At 42.4% G+C, this 21773-nt stretch overlaps 1 protein-coding gene across 4 annotated transcripts in view; it reads right to left on the reverse strand.

The window, feature by feature from the left end:
• Nucleotides 1–1650: 1650 nt before the first annotated feature.
• The window catches only part of zgc:158659 (uncharacterized protein LOC791141 homolog), a 20269-nt gene continuing 146 nt past the window's right edge, over nt 1651–21773 (reverse strand). The window contains exons 1-28 of one of the 4 annotated variants that reach the window (XM_042401635.1): nt 21587–21773; nt 18402–18530; nt 18193–18296; nt 17952–18114; nt 17465–17674; nt 16878–16945; nt 16473–16601; nt 16320–16373; nt 16110–16219; nt 15879–16020; nt 10528–10613; nt 10146–10251; nt 8283–8435; nt 8055–8186; nt 7045–7169; nt 6796–6877; nt 6532–6696; nt 5848–5951; nt 5557–5656; nt 5374–5445; nt 5138–5244; nt 3761–3882; nt 3581–3659; nt 3332–3502; nt 3067–3184; nt 2545–2696; nt 2308–2456; nt 1651–1866 (exon numbers count right to left, since the gene is read on the reverse strand). The exon at nt 21587–21773 is cut by the window's right edge and continues 146 nt beyond it. In XM_042401635.1, the coding sequence (XP_042257569.1) occupies nt 1742–1866; nt 2308–2456; nt 2545–2696; nt 3067–3184; nt 3332–3502; nt 3581–3659; nt 3761–3882; nt 5138–5244; nt 5374–5445; nt 5557–5656; nt 5848–5951; nt 6532–6696; nt 6796–6877; nt 7045–7169; nt 8055–8186; nt 8283–8435; nt 10146–10251; nt 10528–10613; nt 15879–16020; nt 16110–16219; nt 16320–16373; nt 16473–16601; nt 16878–16945; nt 17465–17674; nt 17952–18114; nt 18193–18296; nt 18402–18486 (3213 nt within the window). In that variant the 5' untranslated portion in view covers nt 18487–18530; nt 21587–21773 and the 3' untranslated portion in view covers nt 1651–1741. Of the gene's footprint in view, nt 1867–2307; nt 2457–2544; nt 2697–3066; nt 3185–3331; nt 3503–3580; nt 3660–3760; nt 3883–5137; nt 5245–5373; nt 5446–5556; nt 5657–5847; nt 5952–6531; nt 6697–6795; nt 6878–7044; nt 7170–8054; nt 8187–8282; nt 8436–10145; nt 10252–10527; nt 10614–15878; nt 16021–16109; nt 16220–16319; nt 16374–16472; nt 16602–16877; nt 16946–17464; nt 17815–17951; nt 18115–18192; nt 18297–18401; nt 19194–21586 lie in introns of those variants that run through there. The other 3 variants (XM_042401634.1, XM_042401637.1, XM_042401638.1) reach the window with 3 other exon arrangements.

Consider the following 21773-nt stretch of genomic DNA (forward strand, 5'->3'; position numbering starts at 1 on the left):
ATATATTAATGTTCGTTAGGTGTGTCTGATGGTGTGTGTTATATATATGTATATGTGTGTATATATTAATGTTCGTTAGGTGTGTGTCTGATGGTGTGTGTTATATATATGTATATGTGTATATTAATGTTCGTTAGGTGTGTGTCTGATGGTGTGTGTTATATATATGTATATGTGTGTATATATTAATGTTCGTTAGGTGTGTCTAATGGTGTGTGTTATATATATGTATATGTGTGTATATATTAATGTTCGTTAGGTGTGTCTAATGGTGTGTGTTATATATATGTATATGTGTGTGTATATTAATGCTCGTTAGGTGTGTCTGATGGTGTGTGTTATATATATGTATATGTGTGTATATATTAATGTTCGTTAGGTGTGTCTAATGGTGTGTGTTATATATATGTATATGTGTGTATATATTAATGTTCGTTAGGCGTGTGTCTGATGGTGTGTGTTATATATATGTATATGTGTGTATATATTAATGTTCGTTAGGTGTGTGTCTGATGGTGTGTGTTATATATATGTATATGTGTGTATATATTAATGTTCATTAGGTGTGTCTGATGGTGTGTGTTATATATATGTATATGTGTGTATATATTAATGCTCGTTAGGTGTGTGTCTGATGGTGTGTGTTATATATATGTATATGTGTGTATATATTAATGCTCGTTAGGTGTGTGTCTGATGGTGTGTGTTATATATATGTATATGTGTGTATATATTAATGTTCGTTAGGTGTGTGTCTGATGGTGTGTGTTATATATATGTATATATGTGTATATATTAATGTTCATTAGGTGTGTCTGATGGTGTGTGTTATATATATGTATATGTGTGTATATATTAATGCTCGTTAGGTGTGTGTCTGATGGTGTGTGTTATATATATGTATATGTGTGTATATATTAATGTTCGTTAGGTGTGTGTCTGATGGTGTGTGTTATATATATGTATATGTGTGTATATATTAATGTTCGTTAGGCGTGTCTGATGGTGTGTGTTATATATATGTATATGTGTGTATATATTAATGTTCGTTAGGTGTGTGTCTGATGGTGTGTGTTATATATATGTATATGTGTGTATATATTAATGTTCGTTAGGCGTGTCTGATGGTGTGTGTTATATATATGTATATGTGTATATATTAATGTTCGTTAGGTGTGTCTGATGGTGTGTTATATACATGTATATGTGTATATTAATGTTCGTTAGGTGTGTGTCTGATGGTGTGTGTTATATATATGTATATGTGTGTATATATTAATGTTCGTTAGGCGTGTGTCTAATGGTGTGTGTTATATATATGTATATGTGTGTATATATTAATGTTCGTTAGGTGTGTGTCTGATGGTGTGTGTTATATATATGTATATGTGTGTATATATTAATGTTCGTTAGGCGTGTCTGATGGTGTGTGTTATATATATGTATATGTGTGTATATATTAATGTTCGTTAGGTGTGTGTCTGATGGTGTGTGTCATATATATATATATATGTGTGTATATATTAATGTTCGTTAGGCGTGTGTCTGATGGTGTGTGTCATATATATATATATATGTGTGTATATATTAATGTTCGTTAGGTGTGTGTCTGATGGTGTGTGTCATATATATATATATATGTGTGTATATATTAATGTTCGTTAGGCGTGTGTCTGATGGTGTGTGTTATATATATGTATATGTGTGTATATATTAATGTTCATTCGGCGCTCGTTAGGCATTAATGCTCGTTAGGCATGTGTCTGATGGTGTGGAAGATCCAGTCCATCTTGGTGCTCCAGCCTCCATGATGAGCGTCGTTCATCTGTTTGGTGAAATACTCCAGCGCCTCCTGCTGGCTCTTCTCTGAGAGACAGACAGACAGAAGGATGTGAGACAGGAAGTGATGTCACAAAGGATCATCTCTGGTCTCATGTTTCTATCAGTGACATCAACACTGTTCTCAAGTTAACAGTCAACAAAACAACAACAAACAAGAAACAACAAATACTTTTGACACCTGTTGTTTTGTTATAGTGCAGTTTAGTTATGAAGAAAACCTGTCTCTACCTGTCTCTCTCTCTACCTATCTCCGTCTCTACCTGTCTCTCTCTCTACCTTTCTCCGTCTCTACCTGTCTCTCTCTCTACCTGTCTGTCTCTACCTGTCTCTCTCTCTACCTTTCTCCGTCTCTACCTGTCTCTCTCTCTCTACCTATCTCCGTCTCTACCTGTCTCTCTCTCTACCTGTCTCTGTCTCTACCTGTCTCCCTCTCTACCTGTCTGTCTCTCTACCCGTCTCTCTTACCCAGAGCCAGGGTCTTCCTCAGGTAGGCGATGTCGTCGAAGCTCTGCAGTTCGGGCATCCCGCAGCCGAGCAGGAGGGAGAACAGGTTGATGAAGAGGCTGGCGTGCTGCCGGATGGCCAGGTAAGCTTTATAGCACATCTCCTGGAACCTGAAACACAGACAGGTAGACGTAGAGTGAGACGGGCAGAGAGGGAGACAGCAGCGTTACAGTATGACAGGTGAGGTGCAGGTGAGACCTCTCAAACTCTTTGGTCTTGGTGGACTCCTGGACTCCTTTACTGATGACGATGAGGAAGTCCTGCGTCAGCACGAAGGGAACTCGCTCCCGCTTGTAACCAAACTTCTTCTTCTTGTGATCCAGGAAGTGACCGAAGTCGATGTGGAACAGCTGCAGGAAGAGGCGGAGCTCAGGTGAGGATCAGGTGAGACTCAGCGAGGCTCAGAGAAGCTCAGTGAGGCTCAGAGAGGGTCAAAGAGGGTCAGAGAGGGTCAGAAAGGCTCAGTGAGGCTCAATGAGGGTCAGTGAGCTCAGTGAGGGTCAAAGAGGGTCAGTGAGGCTCAGCGAGGCTCAGAGAGGGTCAGAGAGGGTCAGTGAGGCTCAGCGAGGCTCAATGAGGGTCAGTGAGCTCAGTGAGGGTCAAAGAGGGTCAGTGAGGCTCAGCGAGGCTCAGCGAGGCTCAGCGAGGCTCAATGAGGGTCAGTGAGGCTCAGCGAGGTTCAGTTCAGTGCAGGAGAACACTTACAGAGTCAGGACTCACCTGTCCGTTCTCCTTCACCATGATGTTGGAGTTGTGTCGGTCACCAATTCCCAGAATGAATGTTGCTACGCAGTAACCTGCACACGACCTGGTGAACAGGTCGATGGCCCGGTCATACCTGAGAGACAGACAGGAGGGTGGTGAGACAGGTCAGACAGGCAGGAGGGTGGTGAGAGGAGTCAGACAGACAGGAGGGTGGTGAGACAGACAGACAAGACAGACAGGAGGGTGGTGAGACAGACAGACGAGACAGACAGGTACTGACGCCTCTCCCCGGTTCTTGTCTTTGATCCAGTGGTGCAGGGTGTTGGAGTTGAACTGCAGCGCCCCCTTCAGGCCTCCTTTACACTGAATCTGCATGATGGTGAAACTGTGCTTCACCACCTCGATCAGACCCACACAGTCCCCGATGGACAGGCAGCCGTACGGCAGCATGCTGCGCACACACAAACACACACGCAGTTAGCCAGCTGTGTGATGATGTCATAGACACTGATGATGTCACTGCTCTCACCGCAGGTCCAGGCCCTGGTTCTGCCAGATGTTCTCCATGATCTTAATGATCTGCAGAGTCAGCATGTCCTGACGCAGGTCTGCAAGACACAGGTTACTCATTACATTACCCGCAACCCCTGTTAGCATGGTTAGCTTTCTCTATTGAAAACAGTGCTGTTGTTAGCACTGAGCTAGCTACCGTCTCCGTTTTTGAAGATGATTTCGTTGTTGGTGAAGAGCAGCTCGGACATGATGTCGGGGTTTTCCCAGTTCAACCACAGGGGGCGCTTCGCTGACGACATGATCCTGCACTCCTCCAGCCTGGAGAAACAACACTTTATTGCACTTTACTGCGCTTTACTTCACTTTACTGCACTTTACTACACTTTACTGCACTCCTCCAGACTGGAGACACAACACTTTACTGCACTTAACTGCTACTGCACTTTACTGCGCTTTACTTCACTTTACTGCACTTTACTGCACTCCTCCAGACTGGAGAAACAACACTTTATTGCACTTTACTGCGCTTTACTGCATTTTACTGCACTTCACTGCACTCCTTCAGCCTGGAGGACCAATGTCTATCTGCAGTCTTGCAGATAACCCCCCCTCTCGACCCTTAAACTAACCCTAATCATCCCCCTCCTCATGCCTAAAGCTAACCAAGGGTGTGTCATGTAGTAAAGTGATTGTCTCGTGTAGCAAGACTACACTGCGCTTTACTTCTTTATGCCTTCACCTGAGCCTTTGACTGCTTTCAGGCATTTTATCTGCTTTCAGCACTTACACCTCAGCAGATACTTCAACCCACTTCTATTACTCACACTTCAGTTCATTTAGTTAGTTAGTTAGTTAAGTAAAGTAGTTAAGTTCAGCTACTTAATTAATTTAAAGTATATAAGTTTAATTACTTTGTTTAGTAAAGCAGTTTAGTTACTTAGTTTAGTAAAGTAGTTTAGTTAGTTTAGTAAGGTAGTTAAGTTTAATTATTTATTAGTTGAGTAAAGTAGGTAAGTTTACTTTAATAAAGTTATTAAGTTTAGTTGGTTAAGTAAAATAGTTACATTTGTTAATTAGTTTAGTAAGGTAGTTACATTTAATTACTTAGTTTAGTAAAGTAGTTCAGTTTAGTTTCGTGAAGTAGTTAATGTAGTTCAGTTTAGTTAGTTTAGCTTACTAAACTAACTAAACTTAATGACTTCACTAGTTTAGTTCAGTCAACCAGTTGGTTACTTGATTGGTTGTTTAGTTAGTTAGGTTGTTAGTTAGGTAGGTTGGTCAGTTTGTTAGTAGGTTAGTAGGTAGGTATGTAGTTAGGTCAGTTTGACAGTCGGTAGGCAGTTAGGTCGTTGGGATGGTCAGAAGGTAGGTAAGTAGGTAGGTCGGTCAGTTGGTCCATCAGTTGGTCGGTCGGTGGGTAGGTAGGTAGTTTGGTCGGTTGGACAGTCAGTAGGTAGGCAGGTAGGTCGGTAGGTAGGTAGGTCGGTCGGTCGGTCGGTCAGTTAGTAGGTAGGTAGGTAGGTAGGCAGGTAGGTCGGTAGGTAGGTAGGTGTGTAGGTACTTAAAGTGCTACCTGAGGTTTCCCAGCTGGTGAACAGGGTTCAGAGGAGAGACGAATCCCTGCAGAGCCTCCATGTAATCTGGACGAGACATGTGTTCAACCAGGAACTTCATCTGAGTCTATCAACCAATCACAACACATTAACACGTCATCATCAACCAATCACAACATGATCATATTATTATTATATCATTTCAAATGTGACATTAAAACACTTTTTCACATGTGTATTTGTGTGTGTGTCATACTTTCTGTGTCTCGTCCTTCTTCTCTTGTTTGAGTGTGTCTGTCAGGTTCACCAGTTTATCCATGGCCTCCACCTGCACACACACACACACGCACACACACACACAGTCATGTTATTGGCTGTAGTACCACACTCAAACACTAGATGGCAGCAGCTTCAGGTTAATAACGGAGCTGCTGCTCACCTGTCTGTTCAGGTGTTTCAGGTACATGCCACAGGCTCTGCAGAAAGCTTCCAGCAGCAGACCAAAGCGTCGGGACACTGTCTTGTTGTGCATCTCTGACCTGTGAACAGTGTTTCTGTTAGTTTGAACACATTAAGTAACATATTTATCTAAAACTAATCATGTAAAAGTAGTAAATTAGTATATGAATTATTGATCCAGTCACCACTGAGGATCACAGGGTGGCGATAAAGATAAGCTTTACAGCTTTTGGGTGACCTGCTCCTTTAATCCACAGATAATCTTACTCACTTGAGATGCCAGAAGAAGAAGTGTCCTATCCTTTGATTGGTCAGAGCTTTCTTGATCAGGAAACGAGCCAGAGGATTGTCCAGGTACATCTCGTACTTTAACACCTGGAAAACACCATTTCTTTTTGTCTTAAAGATACATGTGCTGTCAAATAATATATAAATACAACTAATAAAGTTTTACAGAATTCAACTTGTAAGTTTTATGTGGAACACACCTGTTGTGTATTTTGGGCTAGCATGAATCACAGAGTGAGGAGCACAAAAGGGATTGTGGGTAACCTAGCCTCTGTTCAGTTTTTTTGTTAGCCATGCTGCTATGAACATGCAGCAGTTGCAGAATAAAATGACAAACGTTCAGTCGGTGTATGGGTTATAACTGTTATACAGGTAACAAAACTGTTAAGGACATAACAAAAAGCAGTGATGAGGACGTCTGAACTGACACATGTTGTCCGCAATGGAGGAGTGGCATCCTCTCTATTTTTCCTGTTGATGCCTTGCACTGACCCAGGTGATAGATGGTGCCGGTGTGCAGAGTGTACGCTATGTGTGCTTAAGGTAGATATTGCTGCCAGCTAAAAGGGGAGGATTATATCCTATATATAGGTTATATCCAAAACTCTTAAGGATGTAACTGCACCTGCACCAGGTGCTGTACCATAAGGTGAGTTTGTAAACGTACCTGTACGAGCTGCAACAGGTACTGCGACAGCTTGTCGTCTGTCAGACCTTGAACCAAACAGCGCAGCGCGAACTCTCTGACCATCGGATCAGGAAAGTTACAGTCCAACAACTCCAGAGCCGACTCGGGCTCCATCAGAGGCCACTCCTTCAGCAGACAGTACATCTGAGGAGGAGGAAGAGAGACAGGTAACAGACAGGTGACTGATGAGTTTAACTGACATATTCAGAGAATCCGTCCTGACAGTAAAAGTGTGTTTTTTACCTGTGACGCTTCGTCTCTGGAGTTCCATTTAACAGACAGAAGGAGCTTTGGAAGAGATTCTGGGATGTTTACACAGTAATGTCTGCAGAGAGAGAGACAGATAGACAGACAGACAGGTAAAGACAAAGATACAAAAGTAGGGACAGGTGCAGACACTTGTGTCTCCATAGTAAGCCCCGCCCCCCACCTGTGTCTCCACAGTAAACCCCGCCCCTCACCTGTGTCTCCACAGTAAGCCCCGCCCCTCACCTGTGTCTCCAGAGGAAGTCCTTCTCTTGCTCAGAGAGCTCATAGAGAGGATCTTTGGAGCAGAGAGACCGAAGTTGCTCCCCATCTGCTGCTGAAACACTGCTGTCACACGCCAGACGACTGCTCTGAGAGACAGACAGGTGGATTATTTATTTATTTGTTGTTATTTATTTATTATTACCAGTCCATGGCAGCAGTTGAATATATATTACCACTGTGCAGCGATGCTCGCAGAAACAAGACCTTCATGGGAGAGTCAGTAGAAGAAAACCTTACCTGATCCTCATCATAAAATCCAACATCAGAAGTGAAACAGAACATCTACAGAAGCCTGAAGCATTTAGGAAACAAGTGCTGTGGACTGATGACGTTAAAATAGTATCAATCAGCAAAGGTATGTTTGGAGAAAACAAGAAGCAGCATCTCATGAAAAGAACAGCTTGCCAGCTGTTAAGCATGTAGGTGGATCCCTCATGTTATCAGGCACAGGAAACAGTGCAGGGCTGGAGGGAAGAATGGATTCCACTAAATACCAGCAAATTCTGGAAGCAAACATCACAACGTCTGTAAAAATAGCTGAAGCTGAGAAGAGGACGTCTTCTCCAACAGGATAATGATCCTAAACATACCTCCAAATCCACCATGGATGACCTCAACAGACACCAGCTGAAGGATTAGGAACGGCCCTCACAGTCCCCTGACTTAAACATTACTGAAAATCTGTGTGTAGATCTTTAAAGAGCTGTGCATGCAAGACGAACAACGAATATTGCAGAGCTAGAAGCCTTTTGTAGGAAGAATGAGAGAAAATCCCAAATACAATAACTGAAAGACGGTTAGTTGCAAAAAGCGTTTGCAAGCTGTGATATCTGCCAGAGGAGGATTACTGACTACTGACTATGCAGGGCCCAAACTTTTATTTCATTGTATTATTTATTTTTTAATTTTTGTTCAATTTCTGATGTTTTATATACATATATATATATTTACATATACATATTTATATGTACCAATCCGTGGCAGTAGTTGTAGCCAAGCTCTCGGCTGATGGTCCAGTTGGCGTGTTCTTCTATCTGCTGCTCATCAGGAAACACCACCGTCTGATTAAACCAGGAGAACTCCAGCTCAACACAGGGAGTCTCCTGCAGTGGATGAGAGAATCAATCACACATTTCATCAATGGAATCGGGATCAATCAGATGTCTTTACTGGTACTGATAGAAAGAGGTGCTGTGTACCTTGTTGGGATTTGAACCAGCGACCCCAATGGGATTGAGTAAGTCCTCCAGGCCATGAGGGACGGGCCACAGACTGAGGGCAACTTTACCCGAAACCAAAATGTCCTGATAGTCAAAGAGGTTCACATTCCCCCAGGCTAGAGGACAGTGCTCCTGGCAGACAGACAGACAGGTGGGGGGGGCAGGTTCTATCAGATACTTGACAGTTTGTTCATTCTCTCACTGTTATTGGTTCCTACCAAGCGGAAACCTCCAGGACTGAAAAATGAAGCCAAAAACTGCAGTACCTCGAATGGCCACTTGAGGCTGGTTCTATAAGCGAGTCAATCCCCATAGACCCCATAGACCCCCATAGACCCTATAGACCCCATAGACCCCATAGACCCTATAGACCCCATAGACCCCCATAGACCCTATAGACCCCTATAGACCCCCATAGACCCCATAGATCTCCATAGACCCTCACAGACCCCATAGACCCCATAGACCCCATGTTAAAATGTCCAACTTAACAGCAGAAATAAACATGTTTACAACCTGGTCTCTATAGCTAATTTATGACAACTGTACAGGGGGGGAATTTTTTCTTTAAACTCGACAGCTACATCCGTATTTTTTACAGTCTACGGTTCCTACATGTTTCTCTCACTCTGTCATCGGTTCCTTCATGTTTCTCTCACTCTGTCATTGGTTCCTACATGTTTCTTTCACTCTGTCATCGGTTCCTACATGTTTCTCTCACTCTGTCATCGGTTCCTTCATGTTTCTCTCACTATGTCATTGGTTCCTTCATGTTTCTCTCACTCTGTCATCGGTTCCTTCATGTTTCTCTCACTATGTCATTGGTTCCTACATGTTTCTCTCACTCTGTCATCGGTTCCTTCATGTTTCTCTCACTATGTCATTGGTTCCTTCATGTTTCTCTCACTCTGTCATCGGTTCCTTCATGTTTCTCTCACTATGTCATTGGTTCCTACATGTTTCTCTCACTCTGTCATCGGTTCCTACATGTTTCTCTCACTCTGTCATCGGTTCCTTCATGTTTCTCTCACTCTGTCATCGGTTCCTTCATGTTTCTCTCACTATGTCATTGGTTCCTTCATGTTTCTCTCACTCTGTCATCGGTTCCTTCATGTTTCTCTCACTCTGTCATCGGTTCCTTCATGTTTCTCTCACTCTGTCATCGGTTCCTTCATGTTTCTCTCACTCTGTCATTGGTTCCTTCATGTTTCTCTCACTCTGTCATCGGTTCCTTCATGTTTCTCTCACTCTGTCATCGGTTCCTTCATGTTTCTCTCACTCTGTCATCGGTTCCTACATGTTTCTCTCACTCTGTCATCGGTTCCTTCATGTTTCTCTCACTCTGTCATCGGTTCTCTCACTCTGTCATCGGTTCCTTCATGTTTCTCTCACTCTGTCATTGGTTCCTTCATGTTTCTCTCACTCTGTCATTGGTTCCTACATGTTTCTCTCACTCTGTCATCGGTTCCTTCATGTTTCTCTCACTATGTCATTGGTTCCTACATGTTTCTCTCACTCTGTCATTGGTTCCTTCATGTTTCTCTCACTCTGTCATTGGTTCCTACATGTTTCTCTCACTATGTCATTGGTTCCTTCATGTTTCTCTCACTCTGTCATCGGTTCCTACATGTTTCTCTCACTCTGTCATTGGTTCCTTCATGTTTCTCTCACTTTGTCATTGGTTCCTTCATGTTTCTCTCACTCTGTCATTGGTTCCTACATGTTTCTCTCACTTTGTCATTGGTTCCTTCATGTTTCTCTCACTCTGTCATCGGTTCCTACATGTTTCTCTCACTCATGTGTTTCATGTGTTCATGTGACCTCTTCTCTTTCCTATCCTACCTCCTTGGCTCCCTTCCTTCCCTTCACAGAGCAGATGGAAAGGCAGAGTCTGGCTGAGCGAGGGAGGTCCGCCAGGTAGATGTCGTAGGTCAGCCACTCGTTCCACCTGGAGACAGACAGGTAGTCAGACAGACAGGTAAAGAGACAGGGAGTGAGGCAGGTGTAGATGTAGTGGGATTTGTCGTGTTACTTAACATTTTTTGTCAGATTAGTATTTTCTTACTTTATACAGTGCACTCAGACAGAACCTGAATTTGAAAAGCATTTAAACTGAGAATTTTCTCCATATATGTCAGCTGATTGTTTAGATCAATCTCCATGGCAACAACAGGTTTCTAATGTTCAACTTTATGGACTGTTAATGTAGAGTTCAGCTTGTTACCTGGGGTTGGAGCAGGGGACTCTTTGTGTGTTGACGTTGTCACAAAGCGGCTCTCCACCATGATAAATACCTGTCCTCACATAGATCTACAAGCAAACACAAACAAGTTGAAGCAGCAGTTCTTCACAACATAAGTAGATCAGGTGGACTAAGGTAATTACACTTCAAAACACCTGCACACCTGTTCTGTGTCTCACACTTCCCCTGTTTTCATTTGAATATACAGTACTGTGTAAAAGTTTTAGGCACATTAGATGTTTAGATTCTTATCCATGATACGATATCATTAGAGAGGCATCTGATTGGTCCAAATGTATCTTGCAACATGACAACAAGCCCAAACACCCAGTCAGTCATAAAGAATATCTTAGACTTTTATACCATTGTTTAATTGTGTGTATTTATTAGGGGTGTCATGATTTAGATTCTAAATCAAAAATTTATCAAAATGAGCGTTCAATTTCGACCTTAGAAATCAAAAGCAGGATCGACGACTCTCCCATCCCCACCAAATCCGAGAAAAAAAATTATTTCAGAGATGACGCAGCATAGCGTACCGGTAGCCTGCAGCTGCATTACATTTTGAGACACAATGGCCACTGCTGGAGTTGGAGATGATGGAGAAACAATAGAACTGGAAATCCTCCTGCTTCTCTGAAGTCACTGATGTGGAAACATTTTGCCTTCCCCATGAGTCATGTAAACAACAAACACACTGTTGACAGAAAACTAGTTTGTAGGCTATGCTACACGCTGCAGTAACGTTGGAAATATATTGACAGATTTGGACTTTGTGGATCAATAACTCATAAGTGAAACATTAAAACAAAAATGACACCTCTTTGCTACTGTAGTAATGTAGACAACAAGCTACGACCTTATTTTCGCTAAAACGAGCCGTCCTCTGAGTTACGAATAACGCTGGTCTCTATGTACAGCTGACTGTGAGACGAGTGAGCAGGGACCGTTTACAATGTGCAACACTTAAACTTAGTTTGCTGCAGGTGAGGAAACTCAAGCTGTTGTTGTAAAGTTGTTTTTGTGTTTAACAGTTTGCTCCCAATTGAGTGGTGAAACGTAAAAGTTATTGTTATTACACTTAAATAATTATATTGCTATCACACTTGATATCAATCAATCAATCAATCAATCAATCAATCTTTATTTATATAGCGCCATATCACAACAGAAGTCATCTCAAGGCACTTTTCACATAGAGCAGGTCAAGACCGTACTCTTTAATTTACAGAGACCCAACAATTCCCCCATGAGCAAGCACTTGGCGACAGCGGTAAGGAAAAACTCCCCTTTAACGGGTAGAAACCTCAAGCAGACCCCGGCTCTTGGTGGGCGGCCATCTGCTTTGACCGGTTGGGTTGAGAGAGAGAAAGAGAGAGGGAAAGGGGGAGGGGGGACAGAAGAAAACAATGACAACAACAAACAACAACAAGCACAAGCAGCAACAGCCAGGGAAGGATGCCATCAAGACTGTGAAGGACCGCGAAGGTTCGGCCCGGGAGTCAGGTTTTTCTGTGAGATGAGAAAGCACAAAAAACTCCGGGGAAGAAGCAAAGTTAGTGACATGCATTGATGTTACATGAATGCATACAGATGGAGAGGAGGAGGAGGAGAGAGGAGCTCAGTGCATCATGGGAAGTCCCCCAGTAGTCTAGGCCTATAGCAGCATAACTAAGGGCTGATCCAAGGCGAGCCTGGTCGGCCTGAACTATAAGCTTTATCAAAAAGGAAAGTTTTAAGCCGACTCTTAAACATAGAGAGGGTGTCTGCACCCCGGACTGAATCCGGTAGATGGTTCCATAGAAGAGGAGCCTGATAGCTGAAGGCTCTGCCTCCCATTCTACTTTTAAAGACTGTAGGGACCACCAGTAAGCCTGCATACTGGGAGCACAGTGTTCTAGTGGGATAATACGGTATTATGAGCTCTTCAAGATATGATGGTGCCTGACCATTAAGGGCTTTGTAAGTTAGGAGAAGGATTTTAAATTCTATTCTAGATTTTACAGGAAGCCAATGTAGTGAAGCTAAAATGGGAGAAATGTGGTCTCTTTTTCTAGTTTTAGTCAGAACACGTGCAGCTGCATTCTGGACCAGCTGGAGAGTCTTTAGAGACTTGTTAGGGCAGCCTGATAATAAGGAATTGCAATAATCCAGCCTAGAAGTAACAAATGCGTGAACTAGTTTTTCTGCATCGTTTAGGGACAGGATGTGCCTGATTTTTGTGATATTACGTAAGTGAAAAAAGGCAGTCCTTGAAATTTGATTTATGTGGGAGTTAAAGGACATATCCTGATCAAAGATAACTCCCAGATTCCTTACGGTGGTGCTGGAGGCCAGGGTAATGCCATCCAGAGCAGCTTTATCATTAGATAATGTGTTTCTAAGGTGTTTAGGGCCAAGCACAAGAACTTCAGTTTTATCTGAATTTAGTAGTAGAAAATTGCAGGTCATCCAGGTCTTTATGTCGTTAAGGCATGACTGGAGTTTGTTTAATTGATTGGGTTCATCTGGCTTCATTGATAAATATAATTGGGTATCGTCTGCGTAACAATGAAAATTTATGGAGTGTTTCCTAATAATATTACCTAAAGGAAGCATATATAAGGTGAATAGAATTGGTCCAAGTACAGAACCTTGTGGAACTCCGTGTCTAACTTTTGCCTTCACGGAGGATTCATCATTCACATGTACAAACTGAAATCGGTCTGATAAATAGGACTTAAACCAGGTTAATGCAGTTCCTTTAATGCCAATTAAATGTTCCAGTCTCTGCAAAAGGATTTGATGGTCAATTGTGTCAAATGCAGCACTAAGATCTAACAGGACAAGTATAGAGACAAATCCTTTGTCTGATGCAGTTAGGAGGTCATTTGTGACTTTCACCAGTGCTGTCTCTGTGCTATGATGCCTCTAAATCCTGACTGAAAATCCTCAAATAAACTATTGTTATGTAGAAAGTCACATAACTGATTAGAGACTGCTTTCTCAAGGATCTTGGATAGAAATGGAAGGTTAGATATAGGTCTATAATTGGCTAAAACACCTGAATCAAGAGTAGGCTTCTTAAGAAGAGGTTTAATTACAGCTACTTTAAAGGACTGTGGTACATAGCCTGTTACTAAAGACAGATTGATCATATCTAGTAAAGAAGTGCTCACTAAGGGTAAGGCTTCCTTAAGCAGCCTAGTTGGGATGGGATCTAAGAGACAGGTTGATGGTTTAGCTGAACAAATCATTGAAGTTAGTTCAGACAAGTCTACTGGAGAAAAACAGTCCAAATATAGGTCAGGATTTACTGCCGTTACCAAGGTTCCTGTGTTTGGGGAGAGAACGGTGCTTGTTGAGGGCAGGAGATGGTTAATTTTGTCTCTAATAGTTAGAATTTTATCATTAAAGAAGCTCATAAAGTCGTTACTACTGAGAGCTATAGGAATACATGGATCAGTAGAGTTATGACTCTTTGTCAGCCTGGCCAAAGTGCTGAAAAGGAACCTAGGGCAGTTTTTATTCTCTTCTATTAATGCTGAGTAATAGGCGGCTCTGGCATTACAGAGGGCCTTCCTATATGTTTTAAGACTATCTTGCCAGACTAAGCGAGAATCTTCTACTTTGGTGGAACGCCAAATCCTTTCCAATTTTCGCGATGTTTGCTTTAATTTGCGGGTTTGGGAGTTATACCATGGAGCTAACCTCTTACGTTTTATTATCTTCTTTTTTAAGGGGGCGATGGAGTCGAGTGTTTGTCTTAGTGAGCCTGCAGCATTATCAATAAGATTATCAATTTGGGAGGGACTAAAGTTAACATAAGAGTCCTCTGTAGTATTGAGACATGGCAGTGAATTCAGTATTGACGGAATTGCTTCCTTAAATTTATCTACAACACCATCAGATAGACATCTAGTGAGGACATTTTTATCTAATGGTGTGTAATCCAGTAATAGGAATTCAAAAGTTATTAAAAAATGATCTGATAAAATAGGATTTTGTGGAAAAATTATTAAATGTTCAATTTCAATCCCATAAGTTAGAACAAGGTCTAGGGTGTGGTTAAGACAGTGAGTGGGATTATTTACACACTGAGAGAAGCCAATTGAGTCTAATAATGAGATAAATGCAGTGCTGAGACTGTCACTATCAACGTCCACATGAATATTAAAATCACCTACTATAATTACTTTATCTGTACTAAGGACTAAATACGACAAAAACTCTGAGAATTCAGATAGGAATTCAGAGTACGGGCCAGGAGGACGGTACACTATAACAAATAGAACTGGCTGTAAAGTTTTCCAGGTTGGCTGAGAGACTAAGAACAAGGCTTTCGAATGAGTTATAATTAAATTTAGGTCTAGGGTTGATGATTAGGCTTGAGTTGAAAATGGCTGCAACTCCTCCTCCTCGGCCAGTGTCTCGAGGAATATGAGTATTATTACCATGTACCATGATACCATGTAGCCTATCCTTTTAAAGAAGAATTTGAAAGTGTAAGTGACAGCTGTTAGGGCATAAAACCAATGATCTGTTGATGTTTACAAATCAAGACTCAATAGCCTAACAATGTCATAGCTGTCAGTGCTGAAAAAAATGTTTAAATCGAAAATCTAATCAAATCATAACCTTAAAATCGAAAGTCAAATCCAGTCATGGATTCAGAAAATCGTGACACCCCTAGTATTTATATAATCCCTCTACTTATGTTTCTGAAACTTTCTTAATATATTTGCAAAGTATATTTTTAAGAAACATATAGTTTTAGTAGTTAAATTTGTTTAATTTATTTTGCAAATATAATGTTTTTGGTCAAGAAGAAATGGAATTTAATTTTAATGTATAAGTACTGAGAAATGACACTAAAGTAATATTGAATCTTGAATCACTTGAATATCCTCAGCAACAAGAAGAACAAGGAGTCCTGCATCAGATGGTTTGGCTCCCACAGAGCCCTGATCTCAACAGGGTCAGTCAGTCTGGGATTACATGAATGGACAGAAGCAGCTGAGACGCCGAAATCCACAGAACTGCAGCAACTTCTCCAAGATGCAGGAGCAACCCACCAGCCTAAAACGTTTGCACAGTACTGTATATCTGGATGTGTAGTAGAGTGTGATAAGATCTCTTCATATAAGGAGCCAAAAGTCCACAAAGGCAGCACTGATGTACAATAAAAACATGGAACTCAACTTAAGCTCCAGGCAGCAACAGATTTTAAATCCATACTCTCAGACCAAAGTTTAACTTTCAAAAGTTATTCTACCTTCTATTTCAAACTCTGTAGAGACACCCGAGCTGTTGAGGTCAGTCTACAAAGAGACACAAAACAAAGAGAGACAGACCTTGTCAATGTCTCTGATGTTGACGTTGACGTACGTGGCACAGAGCAGTCGGACCCTCAGCAGAGTGTTAAAGGCCCACAGAGAGCGAGGAGGAGAACCATCACCCCCTCCTGGACACGGAGATGGCTGAGGAGTCCGGCGACTGTAAAACAAACAACAAACATCCTCTACCTAGCTGCAGTACACCTGTACATGCTCCTGATTGGTTCATATACTGATTGGCTGTTGTACCTGTATGAAGGTGTGACGAAGCCAGAGGCAGGTAGCTGAGAGTAGAGGCTATCTTTAGAGACAAGCATCAGGTGAGGAAGACGACCCACAATGATACAGGAGCGGATGTACTACAGGCAGACAGACAAGTAAACAGGTAAAGGGACAGCCAGTGAGACAGGTTGGTTTATAGAGCTCGTCCATAAGAATCTTTCAGAATGAAACTGGTACCTTGTACTGACTGAGAGGATACTTCTCCAACAGGTACTCATCACAGCCACACACCTGAGGAGAAAGACAGGTGAGTCAGACAGGCAGTTGTTTGTTACTGTCTCTGGTACTCTTGGACAAAGTCAGACAGATGAGTCAGAGAGACAGGTGTACCTTCAGGATGTACTGTCCCTGGTACTCCTGGACACAGAGGCGGAGCTGCTGAGGTGAAAGGTGCATGGATCGGCTTTTCTTCCTGATGGACTCTGCTATCAGCTGCTCAGGTAGACTGTCATGACTCACCTGTAGAAACACACAACGGTGTTAGGGGGAGGCGGAGACACAGCACATGACCCAAGAACCAGAAACCAAACAGGACTTCACTGTAATAAATCGACCTGGATTCCTAATGAGTACATGAACTTCCGAGCTTCTAACGGGTAAATTGAACTTAATTAGCTAAACTTTAATTAAATTAAACCCTTGTAACGTTGTTAATGTTAATATAAATAAAGAGATTCAGTTACTGCTGCTGTCTTACAAGAAGGACCTGACACAAACCAGCACATGCAGTGTTACCTTCAGTGTGTATTTCTGTTTGGAGTTGGACGGAGACACGATCACCCAGATAGTCACAATCAACCTCCCTGTAGACAGACAGGTAGAAAGAAAGACAGGTAAAGCATCACCTTACATCAATTTTTGTTATTGTATCCCAAGAGACTCCTAGGATTCAGTGTCCTTCAAGGTTTTACTCATGGAGGGACTAACAGGCACAGGCCTGTACCTGTTAGTACAGGCCTGTGCCTGTACTAACAGGTACAGGCCTGTACCTGTTAGTGGGCAAAGGTCTGTGTGTGCAAGTGACCACTGGGTGAAGGCCTGTACCTTTAAGTACCTACTGGGCAGAGGCCTGTACCCATTAGTAACTACTGGGCGAAGGCCTGTACCCATTAGTGACTACCGGGTGAAGGCCTATACCCGTTACTAACTACCGGGCAAACCCTGTACCCATTAGTGACTACTGGGCAAAGGCCTATACCAGTTACTAACTACCAGAAGAAGGCCTATACCCATTACTAACTACTGGGCAAAGGCCTGTACCCATTAGTCCCTCCATGCGGCCTCTGGGAGTCCTGGTCCTGCAGCTCACTCTGAGTCAGTACCTTTGTCTAGCTTGCTGTAGATGTGCTGTGGGAGTTGGGCACTGGATTCCACATTGGGGGGGTAAACGTAGAGTGCTTGGCTGTGGGCCCCACCCCCCTCCCTCTCCTCCATGGCCTCTCTGCACACGCTCAGTATGGAGCGGCGGAAGTCCTGAACCTCTGGATCCTTCAACATCTCAAACTCACAGACTGGCATCCCAATGGCAAACCCTGCACACAGGGACCAAGTTAGTCTGTGGTGGGAGGGTAGGGGGTGGAGGGTTGGAGTCATCACACCACCAACACTGGCTATGAGATGTTCGGTGACTCAGTATGGGCTGGAGATGAGATGTTTGGTGATGGACCGATGTCTGTGATGAGGTTGTGACAGGTCGGTCAGATTGTGTGGTGATGAGGGGATGACAGGTTGGTCAGGTGGTTAGGTGATGAGGTGATAGCAGGTTGGTCAGGTGATGAGGTGGTGACAGGTCTTTCAGGTGAGTGTTACCTATCTCTCGGTTCAGGATCTTTTCTTCCCGGTTGCCCAGCGGCTCAATGACCTTCAGGATTGGGTGAAACAGTCGGAGGTCGCACAGCCGCCTTGTCTCGTCATAAAACTCCTCCCTCTCTGCCTCCTGAGTCACACCCACAAAGATGTAACTCGACTCCTCCTGACCAATCAGAGAGCTGATATTATTACCTGTAGTAATGGATAAAGGAGGCGGGGTCAAAGGTCAGACTGAGTGTACCTGCAGCAGGTGATACAGTGGGTACTTCCTGGCCTCCGTGAAGAGCTGCTGTTTGATGCTGATGAGAGGAGTTTCTCTAAGACACTCCAGACTCACCATCATCCCTGAGACATGTTGGGAACAGTTAGAGAACAGTAGAACATCAACAGAACATCACCAGAACATCATCCCTTAACACAGGAGAAAACTATAACAGAAAAGAGTTGTACCGTTGGGGAGGCAACAGTCCACCAGGATGCGGGGGGGCATCAGGTGGAGCCCCCACAGTTCCCCTGATGACGGCCTGGGCGCCATGGCAACCACCAATCTCAAGCCACCTCACCTCAGCACTGGGCTACCTGTACAGACAGACAGACACACAGACAGACAGGCAGGTAAACAGACTCTTTAGCCCTGATTAGTTTTAAACTGGACCATGTTTGTACCAGTTTAACTCGCTTTGACTCAGAATCAGAAAATAATTAGCCCTGTTTGGTCCTGTATCTGGCCCAGTCTTCTGGTTATAGTGTCTGTGGAGTCAAATGACAAATACAATGATGATGATGATGATGATGATGAAAAGATGTGAAATATGATAATTATTATATTTCACATATAACATGTCAAAAAACTGTATATGCCTTTATCATCCTTTAAAAACATGTGAGCAGATGTGAATGTAGAACATGAGAAAATATTTCATGAACACCTGGTTCATCATGTGGTTTTTGGACATTTTACGTACGTTCTTGTATGTAACATGTGACATGACAAAAGAAAAGCTAATATGACACATAGTTTATCAGGTATATATATAATCACATGCAAACTGACTGTCCCTTAAACACATTATGTACATGAGAAATTCACTTTTCAAAAGTGCTATTTCTAAAAGGACACAAACTCACCCAAATGTTACTTGTTTAATTATTTTCTTTGCATTTATTTCCTTTGTTGAGAAAATAATTGTATTTCTTAAAATATTTTTGCTTGTCATGTGTCTTTGTGTTTATCCCTTTATTTCCTCACGTCATTTGTGTCTATATTAAGACTGTTTCTATTAATAAATGTAACCTCTCTGTCGTCCACATGTCTTCTGATTGTCTTTGTGTCTTTGTGTGTTTTCAATGAAGCCGTCAAACAAAGAGCCGAAAGTAGGACACACACAAACACACACACACTGATGCTGCTTTTGTCTGTCAGAGTGTGTGTGTGTGTGTGTGTTTCCTGTCGCTCTGTGAGGAAGCTGATTTCCCTCACAGTGATTTCACTGTTGACCAGCTGATTTAAAGGAGCAGTCCATCATGTTTTCACTGCATGACTGACAGAAAACTTTCACCGTTTCACCGTCAATTAAATGAAACAGATTCAAATACAGCGAGTCAAGAAAACTGTCCTCTGAACAGTTTAAATCTCAATCATTTGAGTTTTTCTCTGATGAAAACTAAGAAATATAACTCACAAAGACTACAGGATGAAAAATGGAACCTCCCCTAATCTGGAACTGATGGGGAATGTCATTATCATTATTATCAATATTATTATTATTATCACAATCACAATAATTATAATAATAATTATTATTTGTAGTAGTTTTGACATGAAACAAATACTTTCCAGATTATCTCTAGAGTCTCCACCCTGGCCTCTGACTGACAGATGGTGTCACTAATCACACACTCGGCGTTTGTTTTTGTCAGATCAGAGATACAGCGGGTGGTGGAGAGGTCAGAGGAAACATCATCAGTATCACTGAAAACTGCTGTCAGCGCCTCCTACAGGCTGCAGACTTCATTACAACATGAATGACTGCTGTGGAGATAAAACATGTCCAGTTTGTCCTGATGGGGGCGCTACACAACCACAGTGTTACAGCCTCTGTTACGAAAAAGAGCGCAACATTTATGAGAATAAAATCATCATATTTTGAGAATAAAGTCGTCATATAATTTGGGATTAAGGTCTTCATATTTTGAGAATATAGTTGTCATATTTTGAGGATATAGTAGTCATATTTTGAGAATAGCCTTTTCTCTTGTAAAACCATCACTAAACCTTTTTCTTGAGAGTACTAAAGTGCAGCCTTACTCTATAATTCATAGACTTTCTGTCACTGTGGTCGTGACTAGCCGTGGTTTAAAGGAAAAGTCTCATCTATCAGTTCATCAGTTCCAGGTGTGTCATGTGTTACTGTGTCTTTGAACTGACTGAAATATCTGGATCTGACAGACATTCAGAGCTCTGAAACATCTGGATCTGACAGACATTTAGAGCTCTGAAACATCTGGATCTGACAGACATTTAGAGCTCTGAAACATCTGGATCTGAGAGTTCAGAGCTCTGAAACATCTGGATCTGACAGACATTTAGAGCTCTGAAACATCTGGGTCTGACAGACATTCAGAGCTCTGAAACATCTGGATCTGACAGACATTCAGAGCTCTGAAACATCTGGATCTGACAGACATTTAGAGCTCTGTAACATCTGGATCTGACAGACATTCAGAGCTCTGAAACATCTGGATCTGAGAGTTCAGAGCTCTGAAACATCTGGATCTGACAGACATTTAGAGCTCTGAAACATCTGGATCTGACAGACATTTAGAGCTCTGAAACATCTGGATCTGACAGACATTTAGAGCTCTGAAACATCTGGATCTGACAGACATTCAGAGCTCTGAAACATCTGGATCTGACAGACATTCAGAGCTCTGAAACATCTGGATCTGACAGACATTTAGAGCTCTGAAACATCTGGGTCTGACAGACATTCAGAGCTCTGAAACATCTGGATCTGACAGACATTCAGAGCTCTGAAACATCTGGATCTGACAGACATTCAGAGCTCTGAAACATCTGGATCTGACAGACATTCAGAGCTCTGAAACATCTGGGTCTGACAGACATTCAGAGCTCTGAAACATCTGGATCTGACAGAGTTCGGACATGTCGGTTTGTTTTGGACCACAGGAGGAGAAGCTGCAGTCACTGATGTTTACTGATGATGTCACAGGTTTATTTGTAAACACAGCAGGTAAACAGGAAGAGGTTTTCTATATTGATCATATTATCTGCAGGTTGGAGACATATTGATCATATTGATAATATTATTCAATTATTTATGTATTTATTGGGACCATGTACATTGATCATATTGATCATATTATCTGCAGGTTGGAGACATATTGATCATATTGATAATATTTATTTATTTATGTATTTATTGGGACCATGTACATTGATCATATTGATCATATTATCTGCAGGTTGAGACAACACTCCTCTCCTCATGACCTCAGACTATGATATGGTTGCCATGACGACGGGAGTGGGAGCATCCGCGAGGCTGAAATCAGAAGAAAAGAGAGAGACTCTTTGTTCCGTCTCACGCTCTGCCTGTCTGTCTGTCACTCACCTGAGCTCGTGCCTGCCGGTCCAGCGGCGCCTGTATCCGGTCATAGCATCACTGTCGGTCTGTCGGTCTGTCTGTCTGTCCTCCTGTCTTTGTTTCCCGTTATTCATCAGCCGGTGGATCCATCAGTCACCGCCGCTCCGCTGCTCTGTTCAACACAAAGAGGCCCGTTTTACACCGATACCGTCAA

The sequence above is a fragment of the Thunnus maccoyii genome, chromosome 22 (assembly GCF_910596095.1).
Source record: "Thunnus maccoyii chromosome 22, fThuMac1.1, whole genome shotgun sequence".
Taxonomy (NCBI): domain Eukaryota; kingdom Metazoa; phylum Chordata; class Actinopteri; order Scombriformes; family Scombridae; genus Thunnus; species Thunnus maccoyii.